This window comes from Nicotiana sylvestris, chromosome 6 (genome assembly GCF_000393655.2).
Source record: "Nicotiana sylvestris chromosome 6, ASM39365v2, whole genome shotgun sequence".
Taxonomy (NCBI): domain Eukaryota; kingdom Viridiplantae; phylum Streptophyta; class Magnoliopsida; order Solanales; family Solanaceae; genus Nicotiana; species Nicotiana sylvestris.
In genome coordinates, this window is record NC_091062.1 from 84309704 (window position 1) to 84322478 (window position 12775).

Sequence of the window (12775 nt, forward strand, 5' to 3'; positions counted from 1 at the left end):
CTGCCTACGTATCCTTAAAAGGAATCAGGTCAAACGTAGTTCATGTCATAGAAATTGCTTTGTTGTTGTGACTTTTCCTTTTTCTTTTCTTTTCTTTTCCCTTTCTTCTTCTTCTTTGTTTTTCTTTTGTTGCTTTTTCTTCTTTTTCTCTTTTTCTTTTTCTCTCTTTTTATTCATTCTTTTTTTTTTCATTCTTTTCTTTCTCTTTTCATTCTTTTCCCTTACTTATCTTTTACTCTCGCGTTTTTAAATGTTTCCACTGATTCCAAAAGAGGGGTATGAAAGGAAATAAATAAGGCTCGAAAGGGGTAACAAAGGATAAAGTATTTAGATAGCAGAACAAAATGCCTTCGTCATTCCAATCTTCAAAATATGCTAAGTACAAACAAATACAATTTAACCAAAGAAATCATACATAATATCTTTTGATAACATCAGAATTGATGGTCATTTCTACACATTTGCCTTTTATATCTGTTAAATACAAAGCACCATGGGACAACACTCTTGTTACGACAAACGACCCCTACCAGTTTGGGGCGAACTTGCCTTTTGCTTCAGCCTGATGAGGTAGGATGCGTTTCAATACTAACTGACCCACTTCAAACTTCCGTGAACGCACTTTCTTGTTATATGCTCTTGCCATTCTCTGTTGATACAATTGGCCATGACATACTGCTGCTAATCTTTTCTCATCAATCAAACTTAGTTGCTCTATGCGGGTTTTGACCAATTCATCATCATCAATTCCAGCCTCAGCAACAATCCGAAGGGATGGGATTTCAACTTCCGCGGGTATTACTACTTCCGTGCCATATACCAACAAATAAGGAGTTACCCCTACTGAAGTACGAACAATAGTGCGATAACCCAACAATGCAAAAGGCAGCTTCTCATGCCATTGCCTGGAACCTTCCACCATTTTCCGAAGTATCTTCTTTATGTTCTTGTTGGCTGCCTCGACTGCTCCATTCGCCTTGGGGCGATATGGGGTGGAATTGCGATGTTTAATCTTAAACTGTTGATACACCTCTTTCATCAAATGACTATTGAGATTAGAACCATTATCTGTGATGATTACCTTTGGGATCCCGAACTGACAAATGATATTTGAGTACACAAAATCGACCACTACTTTCTTGGTCATAGACTTGAAGGTTTTAGCTTCAACCCATTTAGTGAAATAATCAATGGCCACCAGAATAAACCTGTGCCCATTGGACGCTGCTGGCTCAATTGGTCCAATGACATCCATGCCCCATGCAACAAAAGGCCATGGTGCAGACATTTTGTGCAATTCAGATGGTGGAGAATGAATCAAATCTCCGTGCACTTGGCACTGATGACACTTGCGCACGAAACTAATACAATCTCGCTCCATAGTGAGCCAATAATAACCTACTCGGAGAATCTTCTTTGCCAGCACGTACCCACTCATATGCAGTCCACAAATTCCAGAATGTACTTCGGTCATGATAGCTGTGGCCTATCTAGCATCTATACATATCAACAATCCAAGATCCGGAGTCCTTTTATACAAACCCCCTCCGCTGAAGAAAAATCCACTTGCCAACCGCCGAATTGTTCTCTTTTGATCACCTCTGGCTTGTACTGGATACACCCCATCCTGATTTATTCCTTGATATCATGAAACCAAGGCTCACCATCAAGTTATTCTTCTACCATATTACAGTAAGCATGCTGATCATGGACCTGAATATGCAAAGGGTCCACATAAGCCTTATCTGGATGATGTAACATCGATCCTAAGGTAGCCAAAGCATTGGCAACCTCGTTATGGATCCTTGGAATATGCCTGAACTCTACTAATCGAAACTGTTGACAAAGATCATGCAAACATTGCCGGTACGATATGAGTTTTAAATCCCGTATTTCCCATTCCCCTTGGATCTGGTGTACCAGAAGGTCCGAGTCTCCCAAGACCAAGACTTTCTGGACACCCATGTCTGCAGCCAACCTCAAACCCAAAATGCACGCCTTGTACTCAGCCATGTTGTTAGTATAGTTGAAGCGAAGTTGAGCCGTAACATGGTAGTGATGCCCTGTTTCAGAAATAAGTACAACCCCTATTCCGACTCCTTTCATGTTAGCAGCTCCATCAAAGAAAAGTTTCCAACCTGGCTCTCCAACTGGTTCAACTCATCAATATGCATTACCTCTTCATTAGGGAAGTAAGTCTTCAAAGGCTAATATTCTTCATCCACTGGGTTCTCAGCCAACTGATAGGCCGATTCCTGGGCTTTCATCGCGGTCCTAGTCACATAGACGATGTCAAATTCTGTGAGCAAGATCTGCCACTTTGTGAGCCTCCCAGTAGGTATAGGCTTCTGAAAGATGTACTTTAACGGATCCAAATGAGAGATGAGGTAAGTGGTGTAAGATCACAAATAATGCTTCAACTTTTGTGCTACCCAAGGTAGGGCGCAACATGTCCTCTCAAGGTGAGTGTACTTAACTTTATAAGATGTGAACTTCTTGCTGAGATAATATATAACCTTCTCCTTTCTGCCGGTGATGTCATGCTGGCCCAATATGCAACCAAATGAATTGTCCAAAATCGCCAAATACAGAATCAAAGGTCTCCCCGGTTCTGGCGGGACCAACACAGGTGGGTTTGACAAGTACCCCTTTATCTTATCAAATGCTTCTTGACACTCATATGTCCACCTAACCACAACATCCCTCTTTAACCGCTTGAATATAGGCTCATAAGTCGTCGTAAGATGAGCATTAAACCTGCTGATGTAATTCAACTTCCCCAACAAACTCATCACCTCAGTCTTGTTCCTCGGGGGTGGCAACTCTTGGATAGCTTTGATCTTTGACGGGTCCAATTCAATACCTCGACGGTTGACTATGAATCCCAACAACTTTCCAAACGGAACACCGAATGTGCACTTTGAAGGATTGAGCTTAAGATTGTACCTGCGAAGCCTTTGGAAGAATTTTCTCAAATCTCTGACATGACCAGACTGCTTTCTAGACTTTATGATTACATCATCCACATAGACCTCGATCTCCTTGTGTATCATGCCATGGAATATGGTTGTCATTGCCCTCATTTAAGTCGCCCCAACATTTTTCAAACCGAAAGGCATGACCCTATAGCAGTATGTTTCCCATGGCGTGATGAATGCCGTCTTTTCTGCATCTTCCTCATCCATTAAGATCTGATGATTGTCCATATAACAGTCCACAAAAGACCCAATCTCATGTTTGGCGCAATTGTCAATAAGAATGTAGATATTTGGCAGTGGGAAGTTGTCCTGGGGACTTGCCTTGTTGAGATCATGGTAATCAACACACACCCTAGTCTTGCCATCCTTCTTTGGCATAGGTACTACATTGGCTAACCAAGTGGGGTACCGAGTGACCCGAATGACTTTTGCATCGAACTGCTTGGTGACCTCTTCTTTGATCTTCACACTCATATCAGTTTTAAATTTCCTTAGCTTCTACTTGACAGGAGGGAACGCCAGGTCAGTGGGCAATTTGGGAACCACCAAGTCAGTGCTTAAACCTGGCATGTCGTCATATGACCATGCAAAGACGTCTTTATACTCAAGTAAAGCTTTAATTATCTCTTCCCTGAGTTGAGGTTCAAGATGGACACTTATTTTAGTTTCTCTGATATTATCTGGTTCCCCTAAATTGATTGCTTCTATATCACTCAGGTTAGGCTTGAGTTTTTCTTCAAAATAGCTTAATTCTTTACTAATCTCTTCAAAGGCCTCATCCTCATCATATTCCGATTCATCATCACCCTCTATTTCTTGAATTACTATTTCAGAATTAGATTGGCTTTTAAGACTGGGCAGAAGATTCCTCATGCATGTCATGTCATTGAAACCAGCATAAAAAGAACTGTACAAGGAAAAAAAGAAAAACAAAAATAAAACTATCAGGAAGGAAGAAAAGAGGAATTGCATTTCATTGAAAATATAGATAACAAGGTTTATACATCCAAACGAACGGAACATAGAATCTGAATTACAACCCTGGAATAATCCAGATAAACTGAAAAAAAATCAAAGCAAACTACCAAAACTCCCTCCGAGTAGGAAGAGGAGTTGCTTCCCAATTGTTAATCTTTGCACTAGGCCCAACAAACTGCACATCCGCTTTACTCAAACCCTCTCCAGCTTCCAACATGTTCACATCGGTGAATAACCTCTCAAACTTTTCAATCAAATCTCTATCCACATCAGTCACTGAACTGGGAACCGTCGTCACTGGGCACTTTCTGGTACCAGGCCTGACAAATGATCTGGAAAGATGCGAGACGGGCTTTGGAAGGGCCCATATCCTCTGTTTCATTTTTCTGGCTCTTCTCACATATGCGGCCGTGGGCTTGAATCCCAGACTAAATGTATCCAAGTTTTTAGGAAGAGACACCGGCTGCACGATGCCCTGCAGAGATACACCCAAACCCTTACCAGGTACAAAACCATTCTTCAACATTTTGAAAGCTACCATGATTGATGCAGCAGCTGCCTTCGGAATTGGGACGCACTTCCCTTCTGGAATTTTCTCTACCAACACCGTGTCAAAAACTTGGTAGACCCAAGGACCCTTATCGTCTTCAATCTCAATGAACGGAACAATGGTATCACCGGGAGCACACAAATTATCCTCGTCGTGCACAACGATTTCCTATCTATCCCACTCAAACTTTACCATCTGATGCGGTGTAGATGAGACTGCTTTGACAGCATGAATCCAGGGTCGACCCAACAGCAGATTGTAAGAAACAGCCACATCTAGCACCTGGAATTCCATGGTAAATTCAACTGGTCCAATTGTCAGCTCGAGCGCTATGTCACCAACTAAATCCTTCCCTCCACCGCCGAATCCCCGAACGCTGATACTGTTCTTGTGAATTCTTTCATCATCCACTTTCAACTTGTTCAGAGTGGAGAGAGGGAAAATATTCGCACTAGAACCATTGTCGACCAGCACCTGGGTAACCATGGAATCTTCGCATTTCACCGTAAGATAGAGGGCTCTATTCTACTCAGTACCCTCCACAGGCAATTCATCATCAGAAAAAGTGACTTTGTTTACCTCAAAAATCTTGTTGGCTATCTTTTCCAAGTGGTTTTCTGAGATTTTGTCAGGAACGTGGGCCTCGTTCAGGATTTTTATCAAAACCCAACGATGCTCGTCTGAATGGATCAATAATGACAATAGTGAAATCTGAGCAGGTGTCTTCCTCAACTGCTCCATAATGGAATAGTCCTACACTTTCATCTTTCTCAAAAATTCCTCTGCTTCTTCCTCGGTCACAACTTTCTTCACCAACACGGGGTTATCTTTGGAGATCTTAGCTTTTCTCAACTCTTCGGGGGCAAAGCATCTCCCCGATCGAGTCAAACCATGGGTCTCACAAACTTCTTCTTTAGCCTCTTTCCCTTTGTAAGTCACTGTCACTCATTCATAATTCCACGGGACAGCCTTGCTGTTGACTATTGGTAATTGGGTGATAGGTTTCATAATTACAGGATCTGTGCGAGCACCATCCACAATTATGACAGGCTTGTTCGCCACCCCTGGCACCACCACTTTTGCTTTTTCCTGTTTCACTACAACACCACTTGAAGACCCTTTCTTGACTACCGCAGATGGTTCACTATTTGCCCCGCTCAACCTGATCACTGATTTCTCAACTGTTGACTTTTTACCTGGCCTGGCTTCACTGGACCGAATCATCATGACGGTCTGTGAAGGCTTCTTAGGCTCCCCTCCCTTATGCACTATCTCGATCATATTTGTCTCATGATGGGCCGGCAATGGGTTTTGGTTGATATTGGGCGCCTCCGGTGCTTGGACTTCAATCTGATCGGTATCAATAAGCTCTTGAATAGCTGTTTCCAATTGCCAATATTTCTCCGTGTCGTGCCCCGGGGCACCAGAACAATATTTGCAACTTACAGAATGATCAAGATTCCTCGAGGGAGGATTTTGCAGTTTTGGCTCGATCGGCCTCAGCATATCCAATTGTCTCAGCCTTTGGAACAAACTAGTATAGGACTCTCCCAATGGAGTGAAGGTTTTCATCTTCTACAACCTCTCCTTCTTAAATGCTTGATTGGGCCGAAAACCTAATCCAGGAGGGTTTCAGTAGGCTCGGGGGGGTGGATAGGCATTTTGTGGAGCTGGGTATGTATTTTGTGGGACTGGCGCACGCCATTGTGCGTGGGCAGGAGATTGACTGTATATTTGGGCATGGTGGACAGAAAAATAGGGGTCTGGTGGTGAGTAGTAGTGTTGGGGTGGATTATATGGGGTATGAGGGTAGGTTTAGTGGTGGGGACGAGGCTGATAATAGTGGTGAGGTGAAACCCTGGGTTCGAACCAAGCTCCTGAATCAATCGTTGCTACATCCTCTTTCTTCTTCTTTCCAATTACTCCCCCAGTTCCGCTTTGAATGGCCTGGGTAGTTGCCTTAATAGCTGAATAGCTCATGATTTTGTTTGTCTTGAGCCCTTCTTATACCATACTGCCCATCTTTACCACTTCATTGAAGGACTTGCCTATAGCTGATACTAGATGCCCGTAATAAGTAGGTTCTAAGGCCTGCAAAAAATAATCCACCATTTCACTTTCTTTCATTGGAGGGTCAACCCTTGCTGCCTGTTCTCTCCACCTAAAACCATACTCCCTGAAACTCTCATTGTGCTTTTTCTCAAGTTTCGTCAAAGACAGACGATTCGGAATAATCTCGAGGTTGTAGTGGAAGTGACAAGCAAATGCCTGGGCTAGATCATCCCATGTGTACCATCTTCTGTGATCCTGCCGAGTGTACCACTCTAGCGCCGAACCACTCAGACTTTGACTGAAATATGCCATTAGCAACTCGTCTTTCCCGCTAGCTCCCATCATTTTGCTACAGAAACCTCTCAAGTGCGCCACTGAATCACCGTGCCTATCATACAAATCAAACTTGGGCATCTTAAACCCTACCAACAATTGCACATCTAGAAATAGACATAGATCTTTGTAAGCCACACTTACTTGACCTCCCAACCCCCGCATGTCTCTGAACGACTGTTCTAGGCTTTTAACTTTCCTAAACCTCTCCTCCTGCTCGGTATTTTTAGGTGGCTTCTCAGTTTCCATAGGGAGGTCAAAATGAGGAGTGTAGGAATAGGGTTCTGGAACCTTAAAAGTGTGCCCCGGGGGTAATAATGGTTATCATGGACTTGGAACAAAGGCTCGCTAGAGGATCTATGGAGTGTAGCGGGTGGGGGTGCCACGAAGACAGGAGTGGCTAGTGGAGGAGGGTATGGAATTGGTTTGGGTGGTGGAGCTGGTAGTGTTTGGGAAGTAGTACTCTGGTAGTGCTGGTAAATGGGAAAGCTCAGGGACGAATCAGAGGCAGGATGATCCTGGGACTAGGCCAATGGCGGGATGAAGGCAGGGTTGGCGGGGTAAGCTGGTGGTGGTTGCCCTTTTGCCCATGCCTGGTACATTTCGGCCATATGTTGTTTCAGCTTATACATCTCTTCTTTCATCAAATTTACCTCCGGCTCTTCTACCTCTCTCGAAGGATCGATAACACTCGCATCAAGTTCCTGGTTAGCCATGATCGACTTGTTTTTGGACCGGGTGTTGTATGAGTGAGTTGCCAGAATGCCAAACAAACTAACCACCTGCCTGTTACTTGATGACAACAACAAACTGGTTAGCGATCAGGGTTTACAGATAGGCAACCACATATTTGGGAAATGAATGTACCTAAGCAGTTAACCGTTTCTATTATGCATTTGATCGGTTGCTTGCATCATCCCAGCTTTTCCTTATTTCAATTTGCAACTTATTCTCCTTTCTTTTCACTCATGCCTTTCTATGCTTGATTTCTCTTTGTTTTTATCCTCTCATTTCTCTCTCTTGTTTTGCCATTGTTTCCTCCCCATGGTTTCTTAATTTTCTCTCTTTTCTTTTCTTGTTTTTTTCTCTTGTTTTCCCTCTCTTTTTTACTTCTTGTCTCTATTTTTTTCTTTTGGTTATGGTCGAATCCTATGGAGATTTCCTACATATCATGACCCTGCATGAATCAGACCAAGCGTAGTTCTGGGAGATAAATGTAAAAATAAACAAAAACATTTTAGGATTGTCGAATTTTTCCATAAAATAGAACAGTTTTGATTACAACGACTCATCCTACCCGATTATAAAACTAACAGACTCAAAAAAGGAAAATTAACATACTCCAACGGACTCAAAACAGACTAACAGACCCTAGCAGAAATATGAAAACCCAGACTGGAAAACAAACTAACAGACTCCAATAAAAGAAAATACAGACTCACAAACAAACTAACAGACTCCAATGAAAATCATGAATACATTAATGCCTCAAATGCTCCTGGGGCCTGCGGGACATCATTCGGTCTCGCCACGGGACTATATGCAAGATCCCTTTGAAGCCTCTCCAAGTTACTCATTATCTGTCGGACAAACGTCATCACTGCTGCAAAGAAAGTGGTGTGAGTCATATCCTCACATGCTTGGCATTTCACAACAATGTAGTCGGCAATGGCTCTGACCCGCTCTCGGATTCTACCCTTTTCCTGAAGTAGATGCCCGACCTGCTGATTCCGGGCTTCTAACACCTGAGTGTCGTGAAGGTGTTAATTTTGCAACTATTTTATTCCTTCCTCCATCTGAGCCATCAAATCATAACAGTGTTCCCTATCAGCTTTGAAATCTTTAGCCTGCTTGGCTGCCTCATTCTCAAGAGTAGTTACTTTTTTTTCCAGGCTGGTGATTGTCCCTTCATACTTTCTCTTCATTTGTTGCAAAAATTGTGTCCGCACTTTTGCATTTTCCGCCAATTGAGCCTGGACTTTCGCTAGACTGGCTTTGACATTTCTAGGTCATCTTGACACTCTAGTGCTTTCTTTCTCAGACTGCCTATAAGCCTTTCATCCGCTCGGCTTCTTTCCAGGCTTCTAGCAGCTATTTTCATTTCCCAGATTTGAGCTTTGAGGGCTTCATTTTCCTGAGTTAGTTTTTTCTTTTCCCCCTCATCTGCGGCGACTTGCAAACCATTTTCAAACTGAAGGTCCCTGACTTGCTTTTCCAACTTGCTTATGGTAGCCCTGTACTCATTTTCTTTGGTCAACCAATCCCATTGCACTTGTGCTCCGTCGGTGAACTGTTGGACATGGGGTCTCTTTGCGGGCCTTTCGGGCTCCTAATGAACTCGAGATCTTTTACCATACCAAAAGGTGTAACTGGGCTCTAACTCGCCTCTAGATAGATCTCGTACTTGAGTGTTAGGCTCTAAGAACCTGCACTTATGCCAAATCCGACGCACTTTTCCTTTTGGGAAGGCAGCTTTTGGTTCTAACTCAATGACTTGTCGACTCAAATCCTCATTGTGTGGGATGGTCTGGTATCGGCCTAACTGACGTAGAACTTGGTGCGGAGCATAAGGTTGGATACTTGGAAGACCTATCAACAGCAGAAAACACACTATAGCCGACATATAAATTACTTCACCGACCGAAAGCCAACCAAACGTCCATTCGATCTTGTTCGCAGTCAAGGATCTCAAGTGGGAATGCCATGCTTTTGTACCCTCAGGGAACTCATAACCCTCTACCCGCTTTTCATATTTTTCAATGCATTTGAGACCCGTCATACCACAATTCAGATATCCCGGGCGATGGCAAAGGTGTTCCTCCATCCACAGTTGTAACAACATATTACACCGTTCAAAGAACTTTCCTCCTTCTCAGCAAAGGGTCAGAGCTCGGTAAATTTCTGCCAAGATCATCGGCACTATGGTCCCATTTGCCCTTTTCATCATAAAGTCAGATATTCCCACGAGCCCCAACTCTATATTCCCATCTTTTCTGGGGCAAATCAAAATACCCAGGAACGTCATTATAAAATCTAATCCTCTCCGAGCTTCCCACTTGTCTTGGTTTCCTGCGTGAGTAAGACCGGTATCTGGCGTCTCGAAGCCACGGGGATTCCCATAACATCGGTACAGAAAGTAGAAGGTACAGAATCGTTTGGCCAAATTTCCATCTCGGATGTCTTGACTGATGCTTAAAAAGTCCAAAATTTGTGAGGGGTTACTGTTCTAGGTGCCACCGGATATTGATTTCTAAGATTCTCTTAGAAACCGGCGTAGCCTGCTATCTCTTCCAGTGTAGGAGTTAGCTCGAAATCAGCAAAGTGGAATACATTATGTGCTGGGTCCCAAAATGGTATCAAGGCCTCAATTATGTCCTTTCTCGGCTTAACTTTAAAGAGCCTGACAAGACCGCCCAACGCTTTTGTCACAATTTTTCTGCTACCGTCCCCCAAATCATGCCACCACATATGTAGCTCCAACGGGATCTCTTCACGGACTGAGAAAGGTTCATTTTGAATTGTGCTCATCCTGCACATTTATTAAGGTGATTTTAAAAGAAAATTATGACTCAAGAAAAATGACCATTTTTCAAAATATTCACAAAAATCCGGCTTCGCCAATACGGCCTTTCAGCACTTCAAAAACGAAGATTTTAAGGTTGTGTCGGCTAAGCAGCCAAAACCTTGAAAAATTGACTAAATGCGACTGTTCTTGCAAAAACAGCCTTCCGGCGCCCTTTGAGGGACATTCAACTATTTTTGACAAGAATGACATCACCTTACTTATTTGCAATAAAAATAAAAAGTTTTGTTCTTTTGGGCTATTTTTGCAAAAAAGAAGTTGGACACGATAGGGGTTGCCTATGTATCTCACATCCGGTGAGAATCAAACTGGCGTAGTTCTGGCAGATAAAACAAAACCGACTATTTTTTGAAAACAAGACTTTCTCCTTTTTTTTTCATTTCATTTTTCTCAAAAATTTGGCAGAGTTTCAGTACCATTTGGACATTGGTTTTTTCAAAACAGGTGATTAACTCACTTAACCCTCACATTGCTATCCTCTTTTCCCAACTTTATCCTATTATTCATAAGCCGGTCAGTATACGAAGCAAATAAATGCACAAGTAGCAAGTAGGATGCATCAGGATGGTCTTTTTTCATTTTTGGTACACCTGTCCTAGACAGACCCAACCCCTGTGTTGAGTTTCTAAAGTCAAATGCACGTGATGAAAGCAAATGTTCCTACTTTCCGGCATGAGGTCTTGTTATACTAGGTTTAAAACGTGGGTTTATTATTCTAAACCTGGCTTACCCAAGCGGATAGCTCGAGCCGAGGGGGGTAGCGTATCGGGAATACAGAAGCTTCACCGACTTTGCAACTTGTCCGAACCTCGTTCTAAAATTTGGGATATGACTCTAACAGAAGAGAAGTCACACGAAGTGCACACTTCTCCATGATTTAGAAGACTCAAAGAGAGGAAGGGTTTCGTAGCAGTTTATATACAGTTCACAGAATATCAAAGCGGTAAAAGCAACATTTAGCACATTAGGCCCAAACATGTAACAAAATTAGATAATAAATAAAGCCAAACATTACAAATCATCTAAGCTCGAATTCTAAACCCTGAACAAGAGATTTTGGGTTCGATCCCCAGCAGAGTCGCCAGAGCTGTCACACCTCCTTTTTACCTACACCACCGGGAAGGGAATATAAGGGAGTTTTTTCCAACTTAAAGTGACAATCGAAACGGGATTTATTTGTTTAAGAATTAGAGTCGCCACTTGGAATAATTTATGGTGTCCCAAGTCACTGGTTTTAAATCCCGAATCGAGGAAAGATTGACTCTGTTTTATAGTCCGCGAACACCGAAATCCAGGTAAGAAATTCTGTTAACCCGGGAGAAGGTGTTAGGCATTCCCGAGTTCCGTGGTTCTAGCACGGTCGCTCAACTATTATTATTGGCCTATTATCTAATTTTAGAACACTTTCAAACCTATGTGCATTTTAACTTTAAAACCGCTTTTATTTCATTTTAGGAAAGATTTCAACGTTATACAAAACACGTCTTTGGATCACGCCACATGAAATGCACCCGCAATCCGTGACATATTTTATTTAATTTTGTTAGGATTTGGACTTGGGTCACATGAAATGCAAACCCGAGTTTAAGGAAATTAATTATTAAAATAACGCGCCTAAAGCGACTACGCGTTTTTGATTTGGCGAGGGCCATGGAAATTTAACTAAATGGCACGCCTCGATTCTAAGGATAAACAAGATTAATCAAGCGAGGGCCATGCAGTTAAGGATTCTACTTGGCATGGCGCATAGTATAGCTTACCCCCACCAGTTAAAGTGGATCACATTTAATAAAAAAAAACTAAAGTGTTCGGATTTAAAACAAATTAAGTTACGCATGCATAGCTACGAGCAGCCTATGCAATAACTATATTGGCCCATGTTTGGCAAAGAATCGAATCCCGGACTCAAGTAACAATAGCCAAGCAATTGAAGGGAACTGGGCTCCAGGTAAGGCCCGGAACCGGACTAGATCAGCTAAAAGACTTTAGGCATAACTCGGTCGACGACAAAGGCCCAACTGCGTGATTCATGGTCATTTCTCGAAACAAATGTCATTCTTCATGAAAAATCATGAGACTAAACAAGCACTGACCATTTTTGCCAATCTTAAATGGATGTGAAGTGTATTTTTACTAATAAATCACATTTTATAACAAAGATGCCATACATGATGTCATAAAGCTCACCATCAGTTTTCACCATTTAAAGTATAACAACAATCATGACTTCTAGCCAAACATCAATGTGATTTCAAAATATAATTGCTACCATGGATTCAACATCAGAAATGTAAAAGGAAG

The 12775-nt window shown here is 42.4% G+C and overlaps 1 protein-coding gene across 1 annotated transcript; it reads right to left on the reverse strand.

The window, feature by feature from the left end:
* Nucleotides 1-6510: 6510 nt before the first annotated feature.
* On the reverse strand, nucleotides 6511-7140 carry LOC138870869 (uncharacterized). The gene has a single exon (XM_070148709.1). It carries the CDS (start codon nucleotides 7138-7140, stop codon nucleotides 6511-6513), a length of 630 nt encoding a protein of 209 aa, XP_070004810.1.
* Between the last annotated feature and the right edge of the window lie 5635 nt (nucleotides 7141-12775).

What these genes read in the sequence shown, in the direction of transcription:
- LOC138870869 (XM_070148709.1), bottom strand. Translation starts at nt 7,140, where the DNA reads ATGGAAACTGAGAAGCCACCTAAAAATACCGAGCAGGAGGAGAGGTTT.